The sequence below is a fragment of the Lithobates pipiens genome, unplaced genomic scaffold (genome assembly GCF_037356315.1).
Source record: "Lithobates pipiens isolate NorthernLeopardFrog02 unplaced genomic scaffold, aLitPip1_a1.2 Scaffold_51, whole genome shotgun sequence".
Classification (NCBI taxonomy): Eukaryota; Metazoa; Chordata; class Amphibia; order Anura; family Ranidae; genus Lithobates; species Lithobates pipiens.
The window spans coordinates 3,959,109-3,986,925 of NW_027507874.1; the positions used below are offsets into that span (position 1 = coordinate 3,959,109).

General features: G+C 44.3%; 2 protein-coding genes across 2 annotated transcripts in view; one reads left to right on the top strand and one right to left on the bottom strand.

Moving 5' to 3' along the window:
* The window catches only part of LOC143957182 (uncharacterized), a 33,275-nt gene extending 27,097 nt beyond the window's left edge, over positions 1-6,178 (top strand). Inside the window, exons 3-8 of the mRNA XM_077467332.1 lie at positions 22-142; positions 574-735; positions 822-912; positions 2,589-2,674; positions 2,757-2,856; positions 5,334-6,178. Coding sequence (XP_077323458.1) covers positions 22-142; positions 574-735; positions 822-912; positions 2,589-2,674; positions 2,757-2,856; positions 5,334-5,968 — 1,195 coding nt within the window. The 3' untranslated portion in view covers positions 5,969-6,178. The remainder of the gene's footprint in view (positions 1-21; positions 143-573; positions 736-821; positions 913-2,588; positions 2,675-2,756; positions 2,857-5,333) is intronic.
* Positions 1-27,817, bottom strand: part of LOC143957207 (uncharacterized) — a 441,673-nt gene that overhangs the window by 374,820 nt on the left and 39,036 nt on the right. Inside the window, exons 7-8 of the mRNA XM_077467351.1 lie at positions 19,304-19,401; positions 19,120-19,216 (exon numbers count right to left, since the gene is read on the bottom strand). Of these exons, the coding sequence (XP_077323477.1) occupies positions 19,120-19,216; positions 19,304-19,401 (195 nt within the window). The remainder of the gene's footprint in view (positions 1-19,119; positions 19,217-19,303; positions 19,402-27,817) is intronic.

Below are 27,817 nucleotides of genomic sequence, written 5' to 3' on the forward strand. Positions count from 1 at the left end.
GTCACCTGGTCTTCTTTGCAGGGAGTCCATCATGGTCAGTCCCTTCCCGGTGTCATCACTGAGGATGGAGAAGGAGTGCGGTCACATGACCGAGAGGATGCTAAACCTCACCCTGGAGATCATCTACCTGCTGACCGGAGAGGTGAGGAGGATTGTGGGAGGTCAGATGACATCTCTATTCATAAAACACAGACCTGACCGGAGAGGTGAGGAGGATTCTGGGAGGTCACATGACATCACTCTTATCTCTATTAATAAAACACAGACCTGACCGGAGAGGTGAGGAGGATTCTGGGAGGTCACATGACATCACTCTTATCTCTATTAATAAAACACAGACCTGACCGGAGAGGTGAGGAGGATTCTGGGAGGTCACATGACATCACTTTTATCTCTATTAATAAAACAAAGAGCTGACCGCATAGGTGAGGAGGATTCTGGGAGGTCACATGACATCACTCTTTGACCCTTTTGCAGAAGTGACGCATATTTAAATGCCATTCATTTTAACATTCTGAGGATGTTTAGTTCCCTTTCTATGGTGGCATCTTGTCGTTCTTCTTTTAATTATAGAATTATATTGCTTTCAAGTTATGTGATGGCTTGGTTGCACCAAACCTGAAGAAGACCGAGATCCCCTTCACAGTTCAACCGCCCCCCCTAACACCTGAGAGAAACAATGACAAGAAAATTGAAGAAGTCACCCAGAAGATCATTGAGCTACTGACAGGAGAGGTGAGCGGTGCCGGGAATTCTGGGACATTATCCAGTAATAGACAAGGGATGTGTCTGGATGGTGACTGTATCATTGTGTGTGTCAGGTTCCTACAACACATCAGGATGCCAGTGAAGAACACAAGGATCTCTACAAGGACGTCATAATGCAGAAGCAGCCGCCCCTCACATCACCAGGTAAGAGGAGATTTTCATATTTTTATAAAGGAGAGAAGAGTATTGAGGATCCACCTAGATACACACATCCTCTCATATAAGAATATAGAAACAATGGGGGTCATTTACAAAGAGTGGTGCAAGATTAATGCTTCTAAATTTAGAAAATGGATACGGCACAGAAAATAGTACAGCTGGAGTTGCATGCTGTGGATTCCTCTGCCCAGCCCTCCTCCTCCCTCCAGATCTCAGCTGAGCAGGGGGTGGTGTGTGTGTGTGTGTGTGTGTGTGTGTATATATATATATATATATATATATATAGTAATAAAAAAATGTTTTTTATTATACAGGTTTTATATAGTGCCAACAGTTTGCTCAGCGCTTTACAACATGATATGCTAAAATGTATCCTGCTACATGCCTTTGGTAAAACAAATCCCAATAAGTATATATTAATTGGTTTGTGTGACAGTTATAGCCTCTACACACTATGGGATATATACTGGAATTTTTATTTATTTTTTTACACTGGTAATGGCGGAGATCATTAGAGGGAGGAGGAGGGCTCAGCAATGTGAGCTGTCTGTTGACAGCTGACATCTCATATGCCAGGTCCAACCTGGTGGGGATCAGTGGAAGTTTTTTATACTGAACTGCCGCAATCTTTTTAACCACTTAGCGACTGCCCTATAGCAGTTTTACTGCGACAGGGTGGCAGCTGTGCGTAGGATCACGTATATATACATAAGTAGGGGGGCGGGAATGTGTGCCACTGGCAGCTCACTTCTGCTGTGTGTAATCAGCAGGTACCGTGGACTCGATATCCACTGGCACCCAACGATTATCAGCCAGAGAGACAAAACTGCAGTCTGCCTATGTAAACAAGGCAGATCACCGTTCTGACAGGAAGGAAGGCATGGATCCTGTGTTCCTGCAAAGTAGGGACTAGGATTCATCTCTTCCCCCTGGTAAAAGCACCTCCCAAAGTTTAGTAAAGCAGAGGCTAGGTATACAGTTAACCCTTAGATGTTTAACCCCTTCCTAGCCAGTGTCATTAGTACAGTGACAGTGCATATTTTTAGCTCTGATCACTGTATTAGTGTCCAAAAAAGTGTTAGTCCATGTCAGAATGTCTGCTGCAATATCACAGTCCTGCTATAAGTCACTGATCGCTGCCATTTACTAGTAAAATAATTACCAAGTAGCAGAATACATATTGGCCTAAATTAATGAAGAAATTACATTTTTTACTTTTTTTTATAAGATATAAGCAAAAAAAAAATCGCAAAAAAAAAATTACAGTTATCAAATAACATTTAAAAAAAAGTTCTATTTATGGTAAAAAAAGGACCTAAATTTTATTTGTGTACAGTGTCGCACGACTGCGAAATTGTCAGTTAAAGTAAAGCAGTGCCGTATCGCAAAAAATGGCCTGGTCATGAAAAGGGGGGTAAATCTTCAGAAGGACAAGTGGTCGTGTCCTTCCTTAATTTAGTTGCAGGGCCCATGCCAATTTCTTTTTCAGTCTTATGTAAAAACTGTCTCGCCTGGTGAAGATAAACCATAAAATAAGACTTAAAATCGGCCTAGTTAGTATGGGACATGCCACTCCAGACTCCAGCACCGGTTTTCTGGCCCAGAAAGCTTTATTTTCCCCCACAATGTATTCAGTCAGTCAGTGTGTGTGTTTCCTACAGATGGATCCAGTAACAGAAATCCCCCCGAGAGATGTCCCCGTCCTCTGTATTCCCGGGACTCCACACAGACGCATCAAGACTGCCAGGTAGATGGAACTATCATTTTTTACATGTAAAAAGATCTGAATGGATCAGAAACTGATGAATGGTGTCAACAATTTCCTATAGGCAAACAGTGTCATGATCAAAGTTGAAAAGGAAGAAGATCCATATGGGAGGAATGATGAGCCACATAAGGAAGAAGAAGATCCTCCAGAGATCAGCACAGGTGAGGAATAAACACTAAATCCAGATAAGAGCCCCAGATTCTCCTTGTTCAGTCACTACAACAATCTCTTCTCCTCCCCCCTCCTCTGTCAGTAGACAGTAATGGGGAGACAGTATGTGCCCAGTGGGGGAGTCAGGAGCCATCAGCCTCTATTAGACTCCGGATCTCCTCCTCACATCATGTCATTGTGTGTTACCAGGCCCCCACCCCCACACACACTCTCTGGGGTCTCTCATACATCTCAGTACAGGGGGCTTCACTACCATCTTTATTCACAGAAACACTCAGAGAGACCTCAAAACTGAAGAGGAGGAAGAAGGACATGTGAGGATCAAATAGGAGGAAATTCCTCCAGAGATGGGCACCAGTGTGCTTTTATTTCCATCTGTGACCTCATCAGGAAGTGAGAGGGTATCTCCCAAGTGGAGACATGAACTGCAACAAAAATCTGACATGGGTTCTAACCCTTTCATACTCTAAAGCTAGTAAAAAGAAATCTGACTTTATATACACTTTAACCACTTCACCCTAAAGAACATACCCATACGTCCTCTGGTTGAAATGGTTATTCCGTTGTCATGGTCATAACCCTGGTATTGCTTTTTTCAGCTGGCAATTCTCTATAATGTTCCCCACTCCTGCCGCCTTTCCAGGCTCTCCCTGCCCACCAGTGAACCCGGGACTGAAGATGGTGGTTCCACCAGCTTACCGTAGAGATGACCGAGGACTGGAACTTCCTTGATCATAGCTTTGGTCTAAGACAGTGGTCTCCAAACTGTGGCTCAGGGGCCCTTTGTTTGCCTTTATCTGGCCCGTGGGGCACCATTCCTCCCACTAATGCAAATGATGGAACACTATTCCTTTCTCTGACACCAATGTTGTGGCATTATTCCTCCCACTGACACTAATGATGGGGCACTATTCCTCCCACTGACACTAATGATGGGGCACTATTCCTCCCACTGACACTAATGATGGGGCACTATTCCTACCACTTATACCAATGATGGGACACTATTCCTCCAACTGACGCCAATGATGGGGCACTATTCTTCCCACTGGCACCAATGATGGGGCACTATTCTTCCCACTGGCACCAATGATGGGGCACTATTCCTCCCACTGACACCAATGATGGGGCACTATTCCTCCCACTGACACTAATGATGGGGTACTATTCCTCCCACTTATACCAATGATGGGACACTATTGCTCCAACTGATGCCAATGATGGGGCACTATTCCTCCCACTGACATCAATGATGGGGCACTATTCCTCCCACTGACATCAATGATGGGGCACTATTCCTCCCACTGATACCAATGACGGGGCACTATTCCTCCCACTGATACCAATGACGGGGGCACTATTCCTCCCACTGATACCAATGACGGGGGCACTATTCCTCCCACTGATACCAATGACGGGGGCACTATTCCTCCCACTGATACCAATGACGGGGCACTATTCCTCCCACTGATACCAATGACGGGGCACTATTCCTCCCACTGATACCAATGACGGGGCACTATTCCTCCCACTGATACCAATGACGGGGCACTATTCCTCCCACTGATACCAATGACGGGGCACTATTCCTCCCACTGATACCAATGACGGGGCACTATTCCTCCCACTGACACCATTGATGAAACATTGTTTATTGCCACTTATACCACCACATTTTTATTCCCACTGGCAACAGTCTGGTCCTCCTGAAGCCTGAAGAACAGTAGATTGGCCCCTTTGTATGGAAAGTGTGGAGAGCCCTGGTCTAAGAAACCGGAAATGATACATATTTTGTCACTTCTGGTTTTGGTCCCTTGTAACCAGGCTGTTACTGGTTTGTAAGAGCATTGGATCAAACCGTTCTCAGTTTAATCAAATGTTTGTAAGGGCAGAGGAGAGATCTGGGGTCTAATAGACCCCAGATGTCTCAGTAAAGAGTCACTGTCCATGCTATCACAAGGGTTGTTGTTCATCCTTTGTGATAGTAAAAAAGTAGATGACATTTTTTTTTTTTTAAGACAGCGTAAAAATAAATAATTTTAAATAAAACACAAATACAATTTAAAAAAAAAACGTTAAAGTCCCCCCGTGCTTTTGCACAAAGGCGAACGCATATGTAGGTCACGCACGCATGTATGTAAATGGTGGTCGCACCACATGTGTGAGGTATCCCTGCAAACGTTATAGCGAGAGTGTAACATCTTTTATATTTTTCCTGATAATTGAGTATTATATTGTGTTTGTGTGTAATAAAATTCACTAAAGAGTGTCCGTCCCCCCCCCCCCCCCCCGCCAAAAAAATTTGCATTTGAAAAACCGCTGTGCAAATACCGCATGACATAAAAAATTGCAACACACACCAAATTTTCTAGCAAAAAAGGCAGATTTTTACACTTATGTGAGAAGTGTCAGAAAAGGCCGGGAAGCAAGTAGTTAAATGTTGATGTTTTGTTCCTTTCTCCTCTAGTTGGGCTGTACAGGCAGTACAGCATGGCGAAATGTTCTGAAAGCTCTCCAGATAACGAAGAGGTTGATGATTTCCCTGCAGATTCTCCTGAGGACTCTATCACCAACGATCTCCATCCATCATCTCACAGTGCAGATCTTTTAGATCCCACTACTCATGAAGGGAGCCCCAGCGGTCCCTCCCCTCCCATAACATTTCACGCAATCCATGGGACGTCTGAGAAGTTCCCATGCTCCAGCTGTGGCATGTTCTTCACTCAGATAACGGCGCTCCTCGCCCACAAGCAGACTCACACGGGAGAGACGCCGCATTCTTGTCCTGACTGTGGCAAACATTTTGCCCTGCAGAATGACCTCCTTAACCACATTGCGAATCACGCCACCGACCAGCCGTACTCTTGCTCTTATTGCAGAAAACACTTCCTGAGTAAATCCCGCCTGGACCGTCATGAAATCATTCACACGGGGCACAAGCCATATTCCTGCTCCATGTGCGCCAAACGCTTCACGCAGAAGGCCAACCTGGCCCGCCACGAAAAGACTCACACGGGGGAAAAGCCCTTCGCCTGTCTGGAGTGCGGGAAATGCTTCACAAGGAAAGCCACTTTGATCGAACACCAGTATTTGCACAGGTGACTATGCACCATGGCTCGGACAGTGATGGTTATCTATGTACATGCCTGTGGCATGGCATTGCCGAGGAGCTTTGTTATTGTATAACTGTTTGAAGTAACTCATTTTGTTGATAAGAACCATTAGGTCAAATCTCTGATGGACATGTCAATGTTGGTTGAGGGTGCCGCCATGAATAACCCTGCGAAAGTAAAGAACTTTTTTTTGTGTCTACCTGGTGCTTATATCTTGAGGGAATGGAGGGCAGTTGAGTTTCAGGCCGATCACATTGGAGTGGATTCCAGCAAGGTTGTTGAGATACCCTCATTTGGCTTCAAAGGGCATGTGGGTAAGTAAACAGATGCCGGGAAGGAACGCCTCACCAACGCAGCCACCAAAGTCTATAGAGAAGGTGGGTGACCCAATTTCCTGCCACCTTTCCAGAGCTATAGGCACGTGCACGTGGTTTTACAGATGTGCATAGGCACAGCCTAATCGCCCTGTGTGATGCATATTTCCCCTGCTGCTCAGGCCCCCTGTAGTGCCCCCCCCCCCCCCCCCCACAGCACTGCTGGCTTCCATCCTCTCCTCTTCCCTCCTGCTGGCTGCTGCAGGGGATAGTTTGAGGATGGGAAGCGGGGAAGGGGCCGGTAAATATTTAATTTACTGGCCCCTTCCTTTTCTGAATGAGCACAGTGAGTGACCGGCACTGTCACCCACTGTGTTCATTCATAATGGAAGCATAGTAAAGGTACAGTTTGTGAATAAACAGGAAGCCACTCTGCACAGAGCACTTCCCATTCATTCACTGTCTAGTGCAGCTGAGGGAATATTTGCCCCTCAGTCCCTTTCTCTGTCTCAAAACTGAGACATCAGTGATCTCTTTAAACTCGAAAAAAAAAAATTTGTAAAAATAATAATAAAAACAATAAAATTGTAAAGAAATAATAATAAGTAAAGAAAAAAAATACTGACACTATCTACTGCTCTACTGACACCGTCCATGTTTAATACAATTTAAAATGTTATTTTACATTTATTTCTATGTATGTATGTGTTCTGATCACCCTCCATGGCCACAGGGGTAAAAAATCAAGCACCTAGGCCTGCAGACTCCTCCTACAAACATTTGTGAAAGAATGGGTCGCTCTCAGGAGCTAAGTGAATTCAAGCATGGTAGCGTGATAGGTTGCCACCTGTGCAATAAGTCCATCCATGAACTTTCCTTGCTACTAAATATTCCACGGGCAACTGTTAGTGGTATTATAACACAGTGGAAGCAATTGGCAACAACAGCAACTCAGCCACGTAAAATGATAGAGCAGAGACAACGCATGCTGAAGCACAATGCGCAGAAGTCGCCAACTGTCTGCAGAGTCAATAGCTATAGACCTCCAAACTTCACGTGGCCTTCAGATTAGCACAACAGTGCGTGGAGAGTTTCGTGGAATGGGTTTCCGTGGCCGAGCAGCTGCATCCAATCCTTACATCACCAAGTGCAATGCAAAGCATCAGAGGCAGTGGTGTAAAGTACGCCGCCACTGGACTCTAAAGCAGTGGAGACGTGTTCTCTGGAGTGACGAATAACACTTCTCTGTCTGCCAATCCGATGGACGTGTCTTGAGTTTGGCGGTTGCCAGGACAACGTTACTTGCCTGATTGCAGTGTACCAAGTGTAAAGTTTGGTAGAGGGGGATCATGGCGTGGGGTTGTTTTTCAGGGGTTGGGCTCGGCCCCTTAGGCTGGAGTCACACATATGCAGTTTTAGTGCATTTTGCAGATTTGCACTACAGTCCATTTAACATGGTTTCCTATGGAACATGTTCTATAGTGCAAATCTTCAAAATGCAAAAAGCACTAAAAATGCCATAGATTGTGAATCCAGCCTTAGTTCCAGTGAAGGGAACTCTTAAGGCGTCAGCATACCAAGACATTTTGGACAATTTCATTCTCCCAACTTTGTGGGAACAGTTTGGAAATGACCCCTTCCTGTTCCAACATGACTGCGCACCAGTGCACAAAGTAAGGTCCGTAAAGACAGGGATGAGCGAGTTTGGGGTGGAGGAACTTGACTGGCCTGCACAGAGTCCTGGCCTCAACCCAGTAGAACACCTTTGGGATGAATTAGAGTGGACACTGCGAGTCAGGTTTGCTTGTTCAACATCAGTCTTTATGGACCTTGCTTTGTGCACTGGTCCAGATAATTTTCTGGAGGGGGGATTATGATGTGGGATTGCTTGTCAAGGGTTGGGCTTGGCCCCTTAGTTCCAGTAAAGGGAACTCTTAAGGTGTCAGCATATCAAGACATTGTGGACAATTTCATGCTCCCAACTTTGCGGGGAACAGTTTGGGGATGGCCCCTTCCTGTTCCAACATGACTGCGTACCAGTGCACAAACAAAGGTCCATAAAGACATGGATGAGCGAGTTTGGGGTGGTGGAACATGACTGGCCTACACGGAGTCCTGACCTCAACACGATAGAACACCTTTGGGATGAATAAAGCCCCATACACACTATCAGATATTCTGCTGATTTTTTTTCCTTCAAAATTACCAAAACCATATAATATGAGGTCAAACCTTAGGAGTTTTAATGTGTATGCAATCAGGCAGGCCCTTGTACTACATGGTTTTGGTAATTCTGAAGACAAAAATCAGCAGAAAATCTGATAGTGTGTATGGGGCTTTAGAGTGCAGACTGTGAACCAGGCCTTCTCGTCCACATTAGTGCCTGGTCTGAATGGACAATTCAAAATTTTTAACAAAACGTGTTTTTAGTAGGGGAATCTTATAATTCAATATCAACCCAGTTGATTCAAATTGGCCCAGGGGATAATCCTAACCTAAAAATGGTACCCTGGTGGCGGCACCAATCCCCTGCCAACTGCCGCCCCCCCCCCCCCCCCCTCCAATGAGATTGCTTCATTAATCACAAAAAAAAAAAAACACCCTCATTGGACAGGGGGATGGTAGATGGCGCTACATCCTAAAAGTCAGGCCCCGGTAACAAAGTGAAACGAAATCAGAAATGGGCACAGAAGACGCCTTTTGTGATTAATACAGCAATAACGGGTATCTTGCAATTTCTGCTTTTAGGCAGGATGTTTTTCTTTTGGTGTAAAGATTTGGTCACACATTACAATTTGAATATACAACCTCTTTTAGATCCACCAACAACTACACCGATCAGCCATAACATTATGGCCACTGCTGGGTAAAGTAAATAACATTGATTATCACACTACAATGACATCTGATAGTGGGTGGAATATATTAGGCAGCAAGTAAACATGTTGCCCCTGAAGTTGAGATGTTGAAAGCAGAAAAAAGTGGAAAAGCTTAAAATGGTTTTAAACCTCAGACATGAAATATGAACAAAGCATATCCCTCTATAGTGTGTACTTGTCTCAATACAGAGAACTAAGCGTCATTTCTTTTCTGTCTGCTGCCTCCTTTTTTCTGCTATCAACATGAACCACCTCTGACAAGTTTTCCTGACATCAAGAGAAAAAAGGTGACAGGGGAGGGACCTCCAGCTGATTGACAGCCTCAGCTCTGTTCCTGTGAAAGGGAGGGGGGGTATCTTCCCTACAATCAGCTGTCAGAGCTCTCCTCACTCAGCTCTGCAGAGTGTAACTTCAGCGCTCTATTCATTTTTTCCTGACAGCTCAGGCAAGCTTTATAAATTCTGCACTTTGAGCAGGTGTAGGAAAGAGAAGACCTCAGATACACAGGTACAACTTATGTAGGAATATTTGCTTAATGGCTAGACAACAGGATCAGAACAACTCCAAAACTGAAGCTCTTGTGGGATGTTCTTGGTCTGCAGTGGTCGAGAACAACCAAAAGTGGTCAGAGGAAGGAAAACTGGTAAACCTGGCAACAGGGCCAAGGGCAGCCAAGACTCATTGGTGCACATGGGGAAGGTAGGCCGGCCTGTGTAGTCCGATCCAATAGAAGAGCTCGTGTAGCTCAAATTGCAGAAAAGAATGAATGACGGTTCCAATAGGTGTCAGAACATCAATTGGTTATATATGGGGCTGTGTAGCCGCAGACCAGTCAGGATGCTCATGCTGAATCGTGTCCACAGCCTAAAGCACCCACAATGGGCATGTGAGCATCAGAATTGGAAGGCAAGCCAGCAGATGCAGTGATCTGCTATTGATATCTTGGTGCCAGATATGGGCAGTCTATATGCCTGTTCAACCTCATCAGGGTCACCTCATCTGTTTGGTTCCTCTCTGGCACTGGAGCAATGGAAGAAGGTGGCCTGGTCTGACGAGTCAAATTTTCTTTTACATCATATGGATGGCTGGGTGCGTGTGCGTCACTTACCTGGGGAAGAGATGGCACCAGGATGCAGTATGGGAGGGAGGCAAGCTGGCGGAAGCAGTGATCTGCTATGGACGTCTTGGTACCACAACATACCTTCAGAGGTCTAGTGGAGTCCATGCTTTGACAGGTCAGGGCTGTTTTGGCAGCAAAAGGAGGGACCTACTCAATATTAGGTGGATGGTCATTATGTTATGGCTGATCAGTCTATATTGTGTGAAGGACAATTTTAATGTGTAGCCGGGCCCTCGTGGTTAACAGTTCTGGTAAACCTAAAAGAGGTTGTCAAGGGTGTGACTGGCTTTAGCCTATACAAATCAGACTGGCCCTGAGGGAACCTCACCTCTGCACCCTTCCTATGCCGCGTACACAAGACTGGACTTTTCGACAGACTAGGTCCAACGGACTTTCTGAACGAACGGACTTGGCCACACACGAACAGACTAAGTCCGTTCATTTTGAATGTGATGACACAAACAGGACTAAACAAGGAAGTTCAATAGCTGCCCTTGCGTCGTATTTGGTCTGTCGGACCAGCACACAGACAGTTTTCCAGATTTGTAGTCCATCGGATAGATTTGAAACATGTTCTATTTCTAGGTCCGTCTGATTTTCTTTATAAAAAATGGTTGGACTAGCCCACACGCAATCAAATTGTCCGACGGGGAAAAACCCGTCAGACCTAGTCTGCCGGAAAGTCCGGTCGTGTGTACGCAGCATTACATATCCTCTTCTGGGCATGTAGGTAAAGAAATAGATGGACTTTAATAAAAAAAAAAAACATAGGTAAGTTTTGTTTTTACTTACCATTCCAAAATGACAACCTAATATTTGCAAATGTGAAATAGTAAAAACGAATTGGGATTTTTGAGGCGCAACCCTTTTTAAAACCATCATATTAGTTCTTTATTAGATCACCTATTCATATAAAAAGTATTAAGACACTGATTTCTTTCAACTCATTTAACATGTAGGGCTGAACGTGTTTCTGGGATGTAGGCCTCTTTGTTTAGAAGCCACATACGTGTACCAAATTGGAATAGCGTTCTCTAAATGGAACCATAAAATATCTTGAGCTAGGCGAGGGAGGAGGGGAAAGAAGGCAGTAGACGGATGTCCTCCTCCCTCAGACTATTTTATGGTTCCGCTTACAGAACGCTATTTCAGTTTGGTACATGTACTGTATGTAGCTCCTGAAAAAGAGGACTACGTCCTAGAAACATGTTGAGCCCTCAGAAGAAAAGAATATCCTATGTAGGACATGTGTTGTTTCCTGGTGTAGTGATGTATCATGGTTATTATTAAAAAATCGTAATACTTTTTATATGAATAGCTGATATAATAATGAAATATAGTATGGTTTTAAAAAAAGTGTTGTGCCTCAAAAATCCTATTTTTTTTTTTTCACGATTATTATGGACAGTGGCACTCGTTAGCCAACATATAATCTTTTATAATATAACATTGGCAGTTGCAGATCTGAAATTCATATCGACGGTCCCGGGGTAGTTTAAAAATGTAGTGAAGGGACACAAGGCTGACACTCACCCCGAACCTCTCAACCCCTCCCTTCCCCCAATTCATATTAATAAAGGGGGTGCACGGCTGAAAATTGTGGTCCTCGATTTTTTAGGGCGACCTTTCTGGACTAGAAGATGCTTCTCACAATATGCATTAGAAGAAGCAAGTCAGAGCTCACCTTATTCCCTGGCTGGAAGAAGTCAAGACTCATAAAAAGCTCACAACATTTCTGGCAGGATCAACAGGTATTGTTTGCACTCATCATACATACAGTGCCTTGAAAAAGTATTCATACCCATTGCAATTTTCCACATTCTGTCGTTACAACCAAAAACGTAAATTTATTTTATTGAGATTTTATGTGATAAACCAACACAAAGTGGCACATAATTGTGAAGTGGAAGGAAAATTATAAATGTTTTTTAATATTTTTTACAAATAAATATGTGAAAAGTGTGGGGTACATTTGTATGGCGCCCCCCTGAGTCAATACTTTGTAGAACCCCCTTTCACTGCAATTACAGCTACATGTCTTTTTGGGGATGTCTCTACCAGCTTTGCACACCTAGAGAGTGACATTTTTGGTCATTCTTCTTTGCAAAATAGCTCAAGCTCTGTTAGATTGGATGGAGAGCGTCTGTGAACAGCAATTTTCAAGTCTTGCCACAGATCCTCAATCGGATTTAGGTCTGGACTTTGACTGGGCCATTCTAACACATTGATATGCTTTTATCTAAACCATCCCATTGTGTCTCTGGCTGTAGGTTTAGGGTCGTTGTCCTGCTGGAAGGTGAACCTCCGCCCCAGTCTCAAGTCTTTTGCAGACTCTAACAGGTTTTCTTCTAAGATTGCCCTGTATTTGGCTCCATCCATCTTTCCATCAACTCTGACCAGCTTCCCTGTCCCTGCTGAAGAAAAGCATCCCCACAACATGATGCTGCCACCACCATGTTTAATGGTGGGGATGGTGTGTTCAGGGTGATGTGTAGTGTTAGTTTTCTACCACAAATAGCGTTTTGTTTTTAGGCCAAAAAGTAAAATTTTGGTTTCATCTGACCAAAGCACCTTCTTCCACATGTTTGCTGTACCTTCCACATGGCTTCTCACAAACTACAAAGGGACTTCTTATGGCTTTCTTCCAACAATGGCTTTCTTCTTGCCATTCTTCCATAAAGGGCAGATTTGTGGAGAGCACAACTAATAGTTGTCCTGTGGACAGATTCTCCCCCCTGAGCTGTGGATCTCTGCAGCTCCTCCAGAGTTACCATGGGCCTCTTGGCTGCTTCTCTGATTAATGCTCTCCTTACCCGGCCGGTCAGTTTAGGTGGACGGCCATGTCTTGGTAGGTTTGCAGTTGTGCCATACTCTTTCCATTTTTGGATGATGGATTGAACTTTGCTCTGTCAGATGTTCAAAGCTTGGGATATGTTTCTTATAACCTAACCCTGTTTTAAACTTCTCCACAACTTTATCCCTGGCCTGTCTGGTGTGTTCCTTGGCCTTCATGATGCTGTTTGTTCACTAAGGTTCTCTTAACAAACCTCTGAGGGCTTTACAGAACACCTGTATTTATACTGAGATTAAATTGCACACATTGTGACTATTTACTAATTAGGTGACTTCTGAAGGCAATTGGTCCTATTGTATTTTACTTAGGGGTATCAGAGTGAAGGGGGCTGAATACAAATGCACACCACACTTTTCAGATATTTAGTTGTAAAAAAAATTGAAAACCATTTATCATTTTCCTTCCACTTCACAATTCTGTGCCACTTTGTGTTGGTCTATCACAAAAAATCCCAATAAAATACATTTACATTTCTGGTTGTAACTTGGCAAAATGTGGAAAATTCCAAGGGGTATGAATACTTTTTCAAGGCAGTGTATTAAACAAATGCTTTTTAATGGCACCTTTAGCAGACCAAAGTGGACCAAATAAGGCCGCGTACACACGCGGGGACTGTTCGCCCAACTTTGTCCGCTGAACAGTGTTTCGGCGGACAGTCCGCTCGTGTGTGGGCTTTCAGCGGACAGTTTCAGCGAACAGTCCGCTGAACAAGGTTTTTCGGAAATTCCGAAAAACTGTCCGCTGAAACTTTGTTTCAGCGAACAGTCCCCTCGTGTGTAGGCTTGTTCGTCAAACTAAGTTCCGCGCATGCTCAGAAAGGATTTACACGCCAAAAGTTATAATGCAGTGTATAGGACGTCGTATTTTTCGTCCCGTCGTACGTGCCGTTCACGTCATCGCGCACGGTTTCAGCAAACTGTTCGTTCGTCGTGTGTGGCCATGTCCGTTCATGCTAATTTTGAGCGGACTGTTTGCTGAAACTGTTTGACGGACAAAGTTGGGCGAACAGTCCGCGCGTGTGTACGCGGCCTAAGAGAAACTCGTGGTAGGTTCTCTGTGATCCACTGCAGCCAGAATTTTGACAGCTACCTACATTATCACTGGGAGTGTACTTGTACAACCCAGGCTCTCTCTGCTCCGTGTATCAGCAATCAGATTCAGGCTTCCACTTTATGATTGATGGATGTGGTGAAAATGGTTCCCACCAGCACTTCTATACATCAGGTTTTATGACAAAGTCATTAAGACACCTGCAGCGGGTGTGATCTGGAATATCTTCCCTACATCACATACAGGGAAGAAATAGGTGTTCCCAGATTACCCAATGCTGCCAAATAGGAAGTGGGGTGTATCGATCCACTACATCAATGTCTACTTGTCCATTTGGCCGAGTACAACCAAGTCTTCGTGATCTGGAATAAGTTATAAAGATTGGCTGTCCACATTTGGTCTGGATCCTGGAGATCTAAATTATTATATAGGCTACAACAGCTAACACAGACTCTACATTCCATAATTCTTACACCCCACACCACTACTGGCCCCGATACGGCCAATCTATGTGCCTCTTCAACCTCATCTGTCTGGTTTCTCTGACACTCAATGCCTTCTAATGTTCTGAAGAACAGTAGAGTCCAAGGGCTCGTTTACACTTGCTTTGACTTTAACACACATTAAAGTGCCTACCGCTTCAACATGCCTTTCTGATGTGTTTTTGATGCTTCAGTGATGTCTTTTAAAGCTTTAATTAAGCTTGGCAAAGGCCCTGTGTGTTTTGATTTTCTATTTGTTTTAAAGGGGCCCAATACCCCCACTCAGCAGATCCGGAGCTCATTAGTACCCCCAGCTCTGCTTATCCCCTGCTCAGTATTACCCCCAGCTCTGTTGATCCCTCATTCAGTAGTAACCCTCAGCTCTGCTGATCCCCCACTTAGTAGTAACCCACAGCTTTGCTGATCCTCCTCTCTCTCCAGTCCCTGCTCACCACGTGAGCATGGAATTGTCTTTATTTTATATGTATATGCCCTCCATGGGCTCCTCACCGTGAAGGCCAGTTATGGGTGTGGGCAGTGGCCAGTTTTTTGTTACTGTTTGTATTTATGGTCCGGGGGACACACTGGGCACCTTCGCTGCCATTGTGCTCTTGCTGGGTGTCCAGTGTGCTCCTGGTCCTTTAAGGTGGGCTTGGGCAGTCTCCAGGCACCTGTCCCACATCTATTCATTCCATGTATGTGCTTCCACTGTGGAGACACTTATATATTTGTAGTGTTAGGACTACAAGCAACGCAGGGTGCCGTGACGAGGCCTTGCAGCTTTCACATGCGTTTGCAAATGTGTGCTTACTAAACCCCTGCTTTTAACAGACGGTTAGACAGGTTAATTTGGTTGGTCAGCAGACTGGTTGGTGAGTTGAGCTATGGAATTGTCTTTGTTTTATATTTATAAAAGCGTGCCCAATGCCACATTTTTAAGCAAGTGTAAACAAGCCCTAAAAGATCTTGGAATTTAGGTGCTGAGGTCTTGGACTTCAAGAAATGCATGAAAGAGAGACCTCATTGGGCTCTACACCACAATGTTGATTTTGCACAGACTGGTGCTTCAACTGTTGGAACAGTTCTGTTTGTTATAATCTGCTGCTTCTTCTGACTCCTTCCATCTTCCGGCCCAGGAAACCAACATCTGGCATTTTTGTAGACAAAAGGCCTCTTTCACTGATGCGACTGCTGATGAGAGATGAGATTTCCTCTCCTGGTAAAGGCCCTTCCACACTCTGAACAGGAATACGGCCTTTCGCCAGTGTGAGTCCTCTCATGTGTGGACAAGTTGGTCTTCTGGGCAAAGCATTTCCCGCACACAGAACATGCAAACGGCTTCTCGTCAGTGTGAGTCCTCTGATGTGCCACCAGGACAGATTTCAGGGTAAAAGCTTTGCCACACACAGGGCAGGAATAGGGCTTCTCACCCGTGTGACTTCTGGCGTGTTTGACAAGATCGCCTTTGAGGGTGAAGCATTTCCCGCAGATGGAGCAGGAATACGGCTTCTCACCCGTGTGAATTCTGCCATGTTTGATGACATCACCCTTTAACGTAAAGGATTTGCCGCACACGGAGCACGAATACGGCCTCTCTCCAGCATGGAATTTTTGGTGCTGGACAAGGCTCCCCTTTTCTGCAAAGCATTTTCCACATTCCGTACAGGAAAAGGGCTTCTCCCCGGTGTGAATCCGCTCATGGACGAGTAGCTTTGTTCTTTGGGAAAAACACTTTCCGCATTCAGGACACAGAAATTTCTTAGGACGCCTGCAAGGCGATCGATAGGTGATGCCGTTGAAAGGATCAGGAATGCTACCACCTTCTGTAGAGGGCTTAGGGTACAAATCCGCATGAAGAAGTGCCGGATGCGGATGTAGAGCATTGAGTTTTTCTTCTGAAGAATCGGAGGTGGCATCATCATCTGGAGGGACACCGGGACAATTCTCTGTGCCATCTCCTCTGTATCGTCCATCTGTCAGAAATCAGAATTGATCATCTCAATATCTTTTCAAGCACTGAAAATTTACGGTCATTTATTTATTCATTTTTGATGACCAGAAAATCATCATGACATCATGCAAATCTAGATGCCCAGATCCAATTCAACAGCTTTAGGATGTGTCAGTTAACTTTACATAATGATGACATGAGTCTTTTTTTTCCAGTCTTCTTGGTAAACCTCAGGCATGAAAAATGGACAAAGCATATACCTCTATAGTGTGTACTTGTCTCAGTCCAGAGCTCTCCACCTCCCCCCCCCCCCCCCCCGATTTTCAGAACTGAGAGATCCTATGTAAATTCTGCACTTTGAATGGATGTACAGGAAAGACAGCTGTAGATAAAACAGGTACAACTTGTGTAGGAAGATTTGTTTCATCTCTGTGTATCACTCGAGGCCAGTCACTTCACTGGGTAATATGTAAGGGTTTACAACCCATTTAACAGAAGTCTCTCCTATACTATGGTAAAATGAAAGTAGAGGAGGAATGTTAAAGAGGCAATAGGTATCTTTGATACATTTCCCTCCTGCTGACTGTTCACAGTAAATATACTGAGAGTGGTTGGCAGGTAGAGGCTCGGCAATGTACGTTGCTGGTTTGCTTCTGGGTTTAGGGTGCGAATGTGCATGCGCTCGCCCCTGCCGTGATTGGACACAACACAAGTTTGGCAGCAGATTTCAGCCAATGATTTTTGCTGAGACCTGCTGTTTGGCTGTGTGCAATCACACACGGAGTTCAGTGTTTACAAACACATAGATCTCTGTGTACAGAGAACATTGATCTGGCTGTTACTTCTCCCTGAAAAGCAGGGAGTAAAAGCAGCTAGATCAGAACGTAAAAGCAGAACACATTACACTTGTTAGGACCACAGTTAACCCTTTGATCAGCCTTATATTAACCCCTTTCCACCCAGTGTCATTGGTACAGTGTCAGTGTACATTATTATCACTGATCTCTGTATTAGTGTCAGTTAGTGACCCTCTCAGATAGTGTCTGTTAGCACCATATTGCCCACCACCCTATCACAGTCCCACTACAAGTCGCTGATCACCACCATTACAGTATAGCGTCTATAGCTGTGTAAATTCCAGTATATATACACTATAGTTTGTAGACGCTATAACTTTCACACAAACCAATAAAACATTTTTTTTACCAAAGACATGTAGCAGAATACATTTTGGCCTAAAGTTATGAAGTAATCTGATTTTTTTTTTTTATTGGATTTGTTTCACAACAAGAAGTAGAAACAAAAAGTCAATTTTTTTTTTTTATATAATAAAATGTTCAGTCTTTTTTCATTTATATATAGTAATAAAAAATAAAAACCCAGCGGTCAGCAAATACCACCAAAAGAAAGCTCTATTTATGTGAAAGAAAAAAAAAAAATGAATTTTATTTGTGTACAGTGTTGCATGACCGTGCCATTGCCACTTAAAATAGCGCAGTGCTGAATAGCATAAAAATGCCCTGGTCATGGAGGGGGTAAATCCTTCTGGAGGTCAAGTGGGTAAATATACCACCAGGGTGTTGCCCACAGTAAAAAAAGACCTGGTGTCCCGGATATTTTTAGTCCCCCTGTTATATCAGCTGTTGGAGGCTACCTGAATGTGCAGAAGCTAAGGTAGGTCTTCCCATCACCAGGAAGTGCCCCACTAGCTAAAGATGGCACTGCAAATGGATGACTAAACCATGGAGAGGAAGAGGTATGGTCCATGAGAAAAGCAAAAAAATGGAACAGTTGCAAAATAGGTGAGACGGAAGACAAGGTCTTGACTGGCAGCCAACAATCAGAGCTAAGAAGCAGTTGGACATGGATGCAGACAATGATGGGTTGACGGAATTCTGAAGATAGGTTTCTATTAGAAGAACAATGACCATCACCTAACAAACAACATCCAGAACCCTTCCACTTACAACAACAAGCAGATTTACCTTTAACTGTCTTTCTACTCAACTGTTGGTGGTCCAAGTCATCTCACACATCCAACACAACACTACAATCAAGGATTATATTTTTATTTGTGTTTATTTTTTGAATTTTCTACTCACCTGTACCAATCTCTGGAGAAATTTCCTCCTCTTTAATCTTCACTTCTCTTACTTCCTCAGCTTTGATGTCTCTCTGAGTGTCTCTGGTGTCTCCGGGGTCTGTGAATAAAGATGAGAGTGAAGCCCCCTGTACTGAGATATATGAGAGACCCCAGAGAGTGTGTGTGGGGGGAGACTGGTCACGTCTCTTGGCTGGTAACACACAATGATATGATGTGAGGAGGAGAGCCGGAGTCTAATAGAGGCTGATGGCTCCTGACTCCCCCACTGGGCACATACTGTCTCCCCATTACTGTCTACTGACAGAGGAGGGGGGGGGGGAGATTGTTGTAGTGACTGAACAAGGAGAATCTGGGACTCTTCTCTGGATTTAGTGTTTATTCCTCACCTGTGCTGATCTCTGGAGGGATCTCCTCCTCCTTACATGGATCATCATCCATCATAGACATCTCTTCTTCAACTTTAACCACAATCAGGCCATCATTCTAGATAAAACATAAAAAGATCTGATGATTTGAAATAAAGCAGATGAACATTTTTTATTCTTTTTAAGGCCTTCTGATCTCAACTACCTGATCCTCCTGAGGGATCTCCTGATGTTCCTGTGTGGAGTCCCGGGAATACAGAGGACGGGGACATCTCTCTGGGGGATTTCTGTTACTGGATCCATCTGTAGGAAACCCACACACTGGCTGAATACATTGTTTCTATGTCTTTATATCAGAGGATGTATATCTGTATATAGGTGTGTATCTAGGTCAAGCTTTCTCAAAGTTTTTTTTTTTTCTCAATAAAAAGGTTTTATTGAAAACAAAGTCAGGTTTACATTCAATGTTTGAATACACGTATCATTGCAGTCAATCTGTAAACAATAAAAACATATAAATACGTCTCCACTGTGTTCTGATTTGGTTAGTGACAAAGTATGGGGTGAGTACACAATTGAAGACGGTAAGTAGCATACAATATTTGGGGACGGGTGAGTATAGAGTGGAGGGTATGGGGGAGGGGGGGGAGGTGGTGGTAGGGGGTAAGGGGAGGGGAATGTGGGGCGTGATCAGCCCTTTGCTATAGTATATAACTCTGCATGTTATAGATACTCTATGTTGGTCTGAGCCTTGCTCCTACCATGTTGAGGGTCAAAAGATGCTGGAGAGTTTAATCTTTAAGTGTACGGAATTCGGGGGGAAAGTGTGAAGGCCAGCCATGGTTGCCATGTTTTGTTAAAATTTGTTATTTTCATTTTCATGTTTGGTTGCCACGATCTCCTCCATCTTGTAGATATATTGTACTCTATTAAGCCAGTCTGTAATGCCCGGGGCTTTGGTTGTTTTCCAGTGAATTGGTATCAGTGTTTTAGCGGCCGTGAGTAGGTGTCGGGTCAGCGATTTTTTTGTAACGGCTTAAATTGATGGGGACCAGATTGATCAAGCATGTGGCCGCATTCAGTTCCTTCTCAACCTTTTAACCCTAGAGGAACCCCAAAAATAATTTTCAAGTCTTGAGGAACCCTTACTAAAACCAATTCATCAGTGGTCAATAGAACAATGCCCCTTATACTTGTGGCCAATAGGAAGAATGTTCCCCTTTAAAATGGTGCTCAGAATGCCACCCTTAAAGACAGCTAAAAAGATATTTGGTGTCATGCTGCTGGCTTTGCCAAGTGATGCTGAACCTTGAACTCTGTAGGCACCATCAAATAGGTGGGTTATCAGCCATAGCTCAAGGAACCCCTAGCAACCTCTGGAGGAACCCCAGGGCTCCACGGAACCCTGGTTGAGAATGGCTGATCTAGGTGGATCCTCAATACTCTTCTCTCCTTTACAAGAAATGAGAGTCTCCTCTTACCCGGTGATGTGAGGGGCGGCCGGTTCTCCATCATGACGTCCTTGTAGAGATCCCTGTGCCCCTCTATATACTCCTTCTCCTCTCTGGGCTTGGAGGATTTTTAAACTCTAAACGCTGCAATTAATAAAAGTAAACAGTCAAAGTATTAAACAACATTCACTTAAAGTGGTTGTAAACCCTCCACTACAACATCAGCTCATTCTAATCTATATAGAGCAGTTAGCTGATCGCTGCCTGTGAAAGTTTACTGACTCTTTCTGTTGCCTTAGAAACCGTGCTGCAATCTTTGGTGACGTCAGCCACGCCTGCGCATTCCTTCGATTCTTTAACGGCACAGATGCTATCTGTGCCGTTCACTATCCTCTGCATGCCATTCACTTTCATTGGAAAGGGCACAGAGAAAGAAGTCTTGCGAATGCTGGGATCTCATCCTCTCCTTCCTGGTTCTCCCCCTTGTGACTGTACAAGACGTCACACAGGGGGGAGGGAACCAGAGCAGCACAGAGAGGGATTTGCTGTCGTTGATGGCTTTGTTCGGTTCCCGTAGTAACAGCAATCGAGATAGAGGCTTGGTTTAGTCTTGGAAAGGGAAACGAAGTAAGGGCGGAAATGACATCAACAAAAGTTTCATCGATCAGTAGTAAAGACGGCGCGGCCAATATCAGGAAGAAACAACATCTTAAAACAGTGAAATAAGGGATTTTAAACCCTTGTTTTTTTCATATTTAAATGTGTTTGTCTTACCAATACATTGCAGGATCATTATATATGAAAAAAAAAATGAAAAAGGGACAGAGTGTACTTCCTCTTTGAAGGGGTGTTCCACCCACAAAAAAAAATGCTTAGAATTCTTAAAAAAATAAAATAAAAAACATTTGGAAAAAAACATTTTTTAACTCACCTCTAAATGCCTGTTGCTAGGGGGTCCCTCGTAGTCTGCCTCCTTCAGTGCCTGGGCTCCTGATGTCACTTCCCCTTGGCGCAGGAAGGGCTCAGCTCCGCCCCCTCCCTCCTGTCAGTCATCTGGGACACGTAACAGGTCCCAGGTGACTGCGCGGCCAATCACGGCGTGCGGCGCCGTGAAGTCACAGACAGGTACCCACAGTTGCAATGGGGACGAGCGGAGCTTCATTCCACCTCATCGCTGGATCCTGGGGCAGGTAAGTGTCCGATTATTAAAAGTCAGCAGCTGCAGTATTTGTAGCTGCTGACTTTTCATTTTTTTTTTTTAGGGGAAACTCCTCTTTAACCACTTACCGACCAGCGCACGACGATGTACGTCCTATTTTTGAAGAGGGATATCTCGGGAACGGCAGCAGCTGCTGCCACAACCGAGATATCCATCTCTTCAGGCGCCGGTCATCTGTACGATAACGGTGATCTCTGCGGCGGATTCGCCGCGAGATCACCGCTAACGGCGGCGGGAGAGGTGCTACCCCCCCTCCCGCCGCCCTCCCGCACCTTCCGCCGCTTACCAGAGCCGTTGGTAGCGGCGGAGGCGATCGGGTCCTTTCGCTAGCTGGGTATGGAGACGAGTGAGGCTAAGATGGCCCCCACTCGTCTCTATACCATAGGAGGGTGGAAGCGACGTCAAAACCTCTTAAAGGTATATTTTTTTTAAATGTCATTTTTTCTTTTTTTTTTGCATTTTAGTCCAAATATGAGATCTGAGGACTTTTTGACCCCCAGATCTTATATTTAAGAGGACCTGTCATGCTTTTTTCTATTACAAGGGATGTTTACATTCCTTGTAATAGGAATAAAAGTGATCCATTTTTTTTTTTAAAACAGTGTAAAAATAAATAAAATCAATTAAAATAAATAATAAGAAAAAATAATGTTTTTAAAAACACCCCGTCACGACGAGCTTGCGCACAGAAGCGAGCGCATATTTGAGTAGCGCCCGCATATGAAAACGGTGGTCAAACCACACATGTGAGGTATTGCCGCGATCGGTAGAGCGAGAGCAATAATTCTAGCCCTAGACCTCCTCTGTATCGCAAAAAATGCAACCTGTAGAATTTTTTAAATGTCGCTTATGGAGATTTTTGAGGCTAAAAGTTTGACGACATTCCACGAGCAGGCACAATTTTGAAGCGTGACATGTTGGGTATCAATTTACTCGGCGTACCATTGTCTTTCACAATATAAAAAAAATGGGCTAATTTTACTGTTTTCTTATTTTTTTATTCAAAAAAGTGAATTTTTTCCAAAAAAAGTGCGCTTGTAAGACCGCTGCGCAAATACGGTTTGAAAAAAAGTATTTCAATGCGCGCCATTTTATTCTCTAGGGTGTTAGAAAAAAAACAATATAAAATGTTTGGGGGTTCTAAGTAATTTTCTAGCAAAAAAAACTGTTTTAAACATGTAAACACCAAATCTGAAAAAGAGGCCTGGTCCTTAAGTGGTTAAGTTATGGGCTTTAAGAAGTCAAATGCTTTACATATGTTTCCAATCAGAAACAAGGCATCTGAAACGGATGACCTCCTTATGAATATACAAGCCGCTAGGCAATATTTTGAGTTGCTGACCCAGAAAAAAGTATAGTGCCCTGTACACGCCGTCGGAAATTCTGATGGAAAAGGTCCGATCGGAATATATTGTCGAAAAATCCGATCGTGTGTGGGCTCTATCGGACTTTTCCCGTCGGAAATTTTCGGAGAAAAATTGAGAGCAGGATCTCAAATTTTCCAACAAAAAAATCTGATTGGACTTTTTCCACTCGTTTGGAAAACTAGAGAATTCGGACAAAGTGGCATGCATGCTCAGATCAAATTACGAGACCAAAGTTATTGGCTACTAGCCTCAGCGTAGTCCCGGCGGAACGACGAACGTCATCACGTTCCGAACGATCGGATTTTCCGACAACTTTGTTTGACCGTGTGTATGCAACACCAGTTTAGGACAAAATCCGTCAGAAGAAAATCAGACGGATTTTATGGTTGGAATGTTCGACCGTGTGTACAAGGCATTAGGCTGCTTTCATACTTGGGTGGGCAGGCGTTGACGGTAAAACAGCGCTAGTTTTACCAGTGCTTTACCGTCGTTTTAGCAGCGCTATTCAACCGCCGAATAAAAGGTTAAATGCGCCCGTGTATCGCTGCTGCCGAAGCGCTTTGTAGGCTTTTTCGGCATTCATTTTAATGGGCAGGAGCTGTGGAGGAGCGGAGTGTACAGCGCTCCTCCACCGCCCTTGCAGGACATTTTTTTAACGTCCTGCCAGCACATCGCCCCAGTGTGAAAGCCCTCGGGCTCTCATATTGGGACTGCAGGGGAAGTGTTTTTCAGGTGCTTTACAGGCGCTATTTTTTGCCCAAACGCGCCTGAAAAACGCCTCCAGTGTGAAGTCACTGGCGCGAGTCAGTGGGCAGGCTGACACACGCTGCGCGCCTGCTTGGATCCAGAGTTCCGGACTGTCCCCCCCCTCCTCCCCTCTACCCAGTGCCAGTCAGTCCTGGCCTCCTGGGGCCACACGCTGCACTTTTCCAGTTTACTTCTCCTTCTCTACCAGGTTAGTCACTAGTGTGTAAGTTGCACTCTGCAATACCCTGCCAATACTCATCAATACTCTGCAATACCCTGCCAATACTCATCAATACTCTGCAATACCCTGCCAATACTCATCAATACTCTGCAATACCCTATCAGTATCAATACTCTGCAATACTCTGCGAATACTCTGCAATACCCTATCAATACTCTGCAATACCCTGCCAATACTCTGCAATACCCTATCAATACTCATCAATACTCTGCAATACCCTGCCAATACTCATCAATACTCTGCAATACCCTATCAGTATCAATACTCTGCAATACTCTGCGAATACTCTGCAATACCCTATCAATACTCTGCAATACCCTGCCAATACTCTGCAATACCCTATCAATACTCTGCGATACCCTATCAATACTCTGCGATACCCTGCCAATACTCTGCAATACCCTATCAGTATCAATACTCTGCAATACCCTGCCAATACTCTGCAATACCCTATCAATACTCTGCAATACCCTGCCAATACTCTGCAATACCCTATCAATACTCTGCGATACCCTATCAATACTCTGCGATACCCTGCCAATACTCTGCAATACCCTGCCAATACTCTGCAATACCCTATCAATACTCTGCAATACCCTATCAATACTCTGTAATACCCTGCCAATACTCTGCAATACCCTGCCAATACTCTGCAATACCCTATCAATACTCTGCAATACCCTGCCAATACTCTGCAATACCCTGCCAATACTCTGCAATACCCTGTCAATACTCTGCAATACCCTGCCAATACTCTGCACTACCCTATCAATACTCTGCAATACCCCGCCAATGCGCTGCAATACATACCCTATCAATACTCTGCAATACCCTGCCAATACTCTGCAATACATACCCTATCAATACTCTGCAATACTCTGCAATAAATACCCTATCAATACTCTGCAATACATACCCTGCCAATACTCTGCAATACCCTGCCAATACTCTGCAATACCCTGCCAATAGTTTGCAATACCCTGCCAATACTCTGCAATACCCTATCAATACTCTGCAATACCCTATCAATACTCTACAATACATACCCTATCAATACTCTGCAATACGTACCCTGCCAATACTCTGCAATAAATACCCTATCAATACTCTGCAATACCCTGCCAATACTCTGCAATACATACCCTGCCAATACTCTGCAATAAATACCCTATCAATACTCTGCAATACCCTGCCAATACTCTGCAATACATACCCTGCCAATACTCTGCAATACCCTGCCAATACTCTGCAATACCCTGCCAATAGTCTGCAATACTCTGCCAATACTCTGCAATACCCTGCCAATAGTCTGCAATACTCTGCCAATACTCTGCAATACCCTATCAATACTCTACAATACATACCCTATCAATACTCTGCAATACATACCCTGCCAATACTCTGCAATACCCTATCAATACTCTGCAATACCCTGCCAATACATACCCTGCCAATACTCTACAATACTCTGCCAATACTCTACAATACATACCCTGCCAATACTCTGCAATAACCTGCCAATACTCTGCAATAACCTATCAATACTCTGCAATACTGTGCCAATACTCTGCAATACCCTGCCAATACTCTGCAATACCCTGCCAATACTCTGCAATACCCTATCAATACTCTGCAATACCCTGCCAATACATACCCTGCCAATACTCTGCAATACCCTGCCAATAGTCTGCAATACCCTATCAATACTCTACAATACATACCCTATCAATACTCTGCAATACCCTGCCAATACTCTGCAATACATACCCTGCCAATACTCTGCAATACCCTATCAATACTCTGCAATACCCTGCCAATACATACCCTGCCGATGCTCTGCAATACTCTGCCAATACTCTTCAATACATACCCTGCCAATACTCTGCAATACCCTGCCAATACTCTACAATACTCTGCCAATACTCTTCAATACATACCCTGCCAATACTCTGCAATACCCTATCAATACTCTGCAATACCCTGCCAATACTCTTCAATACTCTGCCAATACTTATTCCTGTTTGTGGGATATTTTCTAATGGGCTGTGTAACAGAATTTGGAACAGGGTGTATTTGTGGTAGAAATTCCCTGCGAGGGAAAGATCATCACCCATTGTGTTGATTGTTTTGTTTGACACGTTATTTTGTTTTTGTAAACTGGCACTTTACAATAAATGTTGTACTGTATTTTCTGTGAAGTATATATGCATATGAGCATACCTTTTTTTTTTTTTTTGGTGGGGGAATGGATCTTGGGTGGGAGTTCCCACACTTTTTTTCCCAGGACTTGACCCCTGTCTACATACATTTAAAAAATTTACACAGGATCTCTCAGCTCTGAAAGGCAGGGGGAGGAGAGCTGAAGTTACGTCAGTAAGGAGAGTTCTAAGAGCTGATTGGAGGGAAGGGACACACCCCCTTCACACAACACACAGGGACAGAGCTGAGGCTGTCAGTCACAGGCTGTGTGTTGGAGCATCCTCCCCTGTCAACTTATGTCAATCACATAATAAGAGTAACGCTGACTATGTCTGGTCACATGACAAGAGTCATGAGAAAAGTAACTTTGACCATGACCAATCACACGACAAGAGTAACGCTGACCATGATCGGTCACATGACAAGAGTAACGCTGACTATGCCTGATCACATGACAAGACTAACACTGACCATGACCAGTCACATGACAAGAGTCATGGGAAGAGTAACTCTGACCATGACCAATCACACAAGTGTAATGCTGACCATGACCAGTCACATGACAAGACTAACGCTGACTATAACCAGTCACATGACAAGACTAACGCTGACTATGACCAGTCACATGACAAGAGTAACGCTGACCATGACCAGTCACATGAAAAGAGGAACAGTGGCCATGACCAGTCACATGACAAGAGTCATGAGAAGAGTAACTCTGACCATGACCAATCACATGAGAAGTGTAATGCTGACCATGACCAGTCACATGACGAGTAACGCTGACCATGACCAGTCACATGACAAGACTAACGCTGACCATGACCAGTCACATGACAAGACTAACGCAATGTTGGGACTTGTAATGCCTATCCAGAGCAACCTGTGGTGATCAATGCTGCAATGCTGGGATAGGATCTATCATAGGCACTACAAGTCCCATCATTGCAGGATCTATCACTACAGGTTGCTCTGGATAGGCACGCCGCACTACAAGTCATAGCAATGCAGAACCTAACACCACAGGTTGCATTGGGTTGTAGAGGGACAGCTGGTAGTTCTGGAGACACTAGGTAACAAGGGAAGTATCAGTCTTGGAACGCATAGCCCAGTGTTTGTATTGTCTGTAATGCCACTTCCGTGACATTATCTGACGGTTTCACTGGTCTGTATTGTCGCAAATCGTTTGGAACACATCGCGCAAGTGTTTGGAACGCATTGCGCAGATCAGATGCTGCAGCCAGGCTAAAAGTCGTTCAACTTTCTTAGATTCTAATTGTGAGCTACGAAAAAATGTCCGCCACTGCTTCCTCTTGAAGGCTCCTCAAGCTAAGGGAACATGGTCGCTGCTGTTCTGCAGACAGTGCTTTAGGGAACGTTCGCCCTCTAGCGTCAGCTGCTGAAGTGAAGCTGGTTGCAGACACTTCCGCCCGGTACCTGTGGCTCACGGGCGTTTGGTTGATATAGCAACGCGCGCTCTAGCGATGGGACGTTT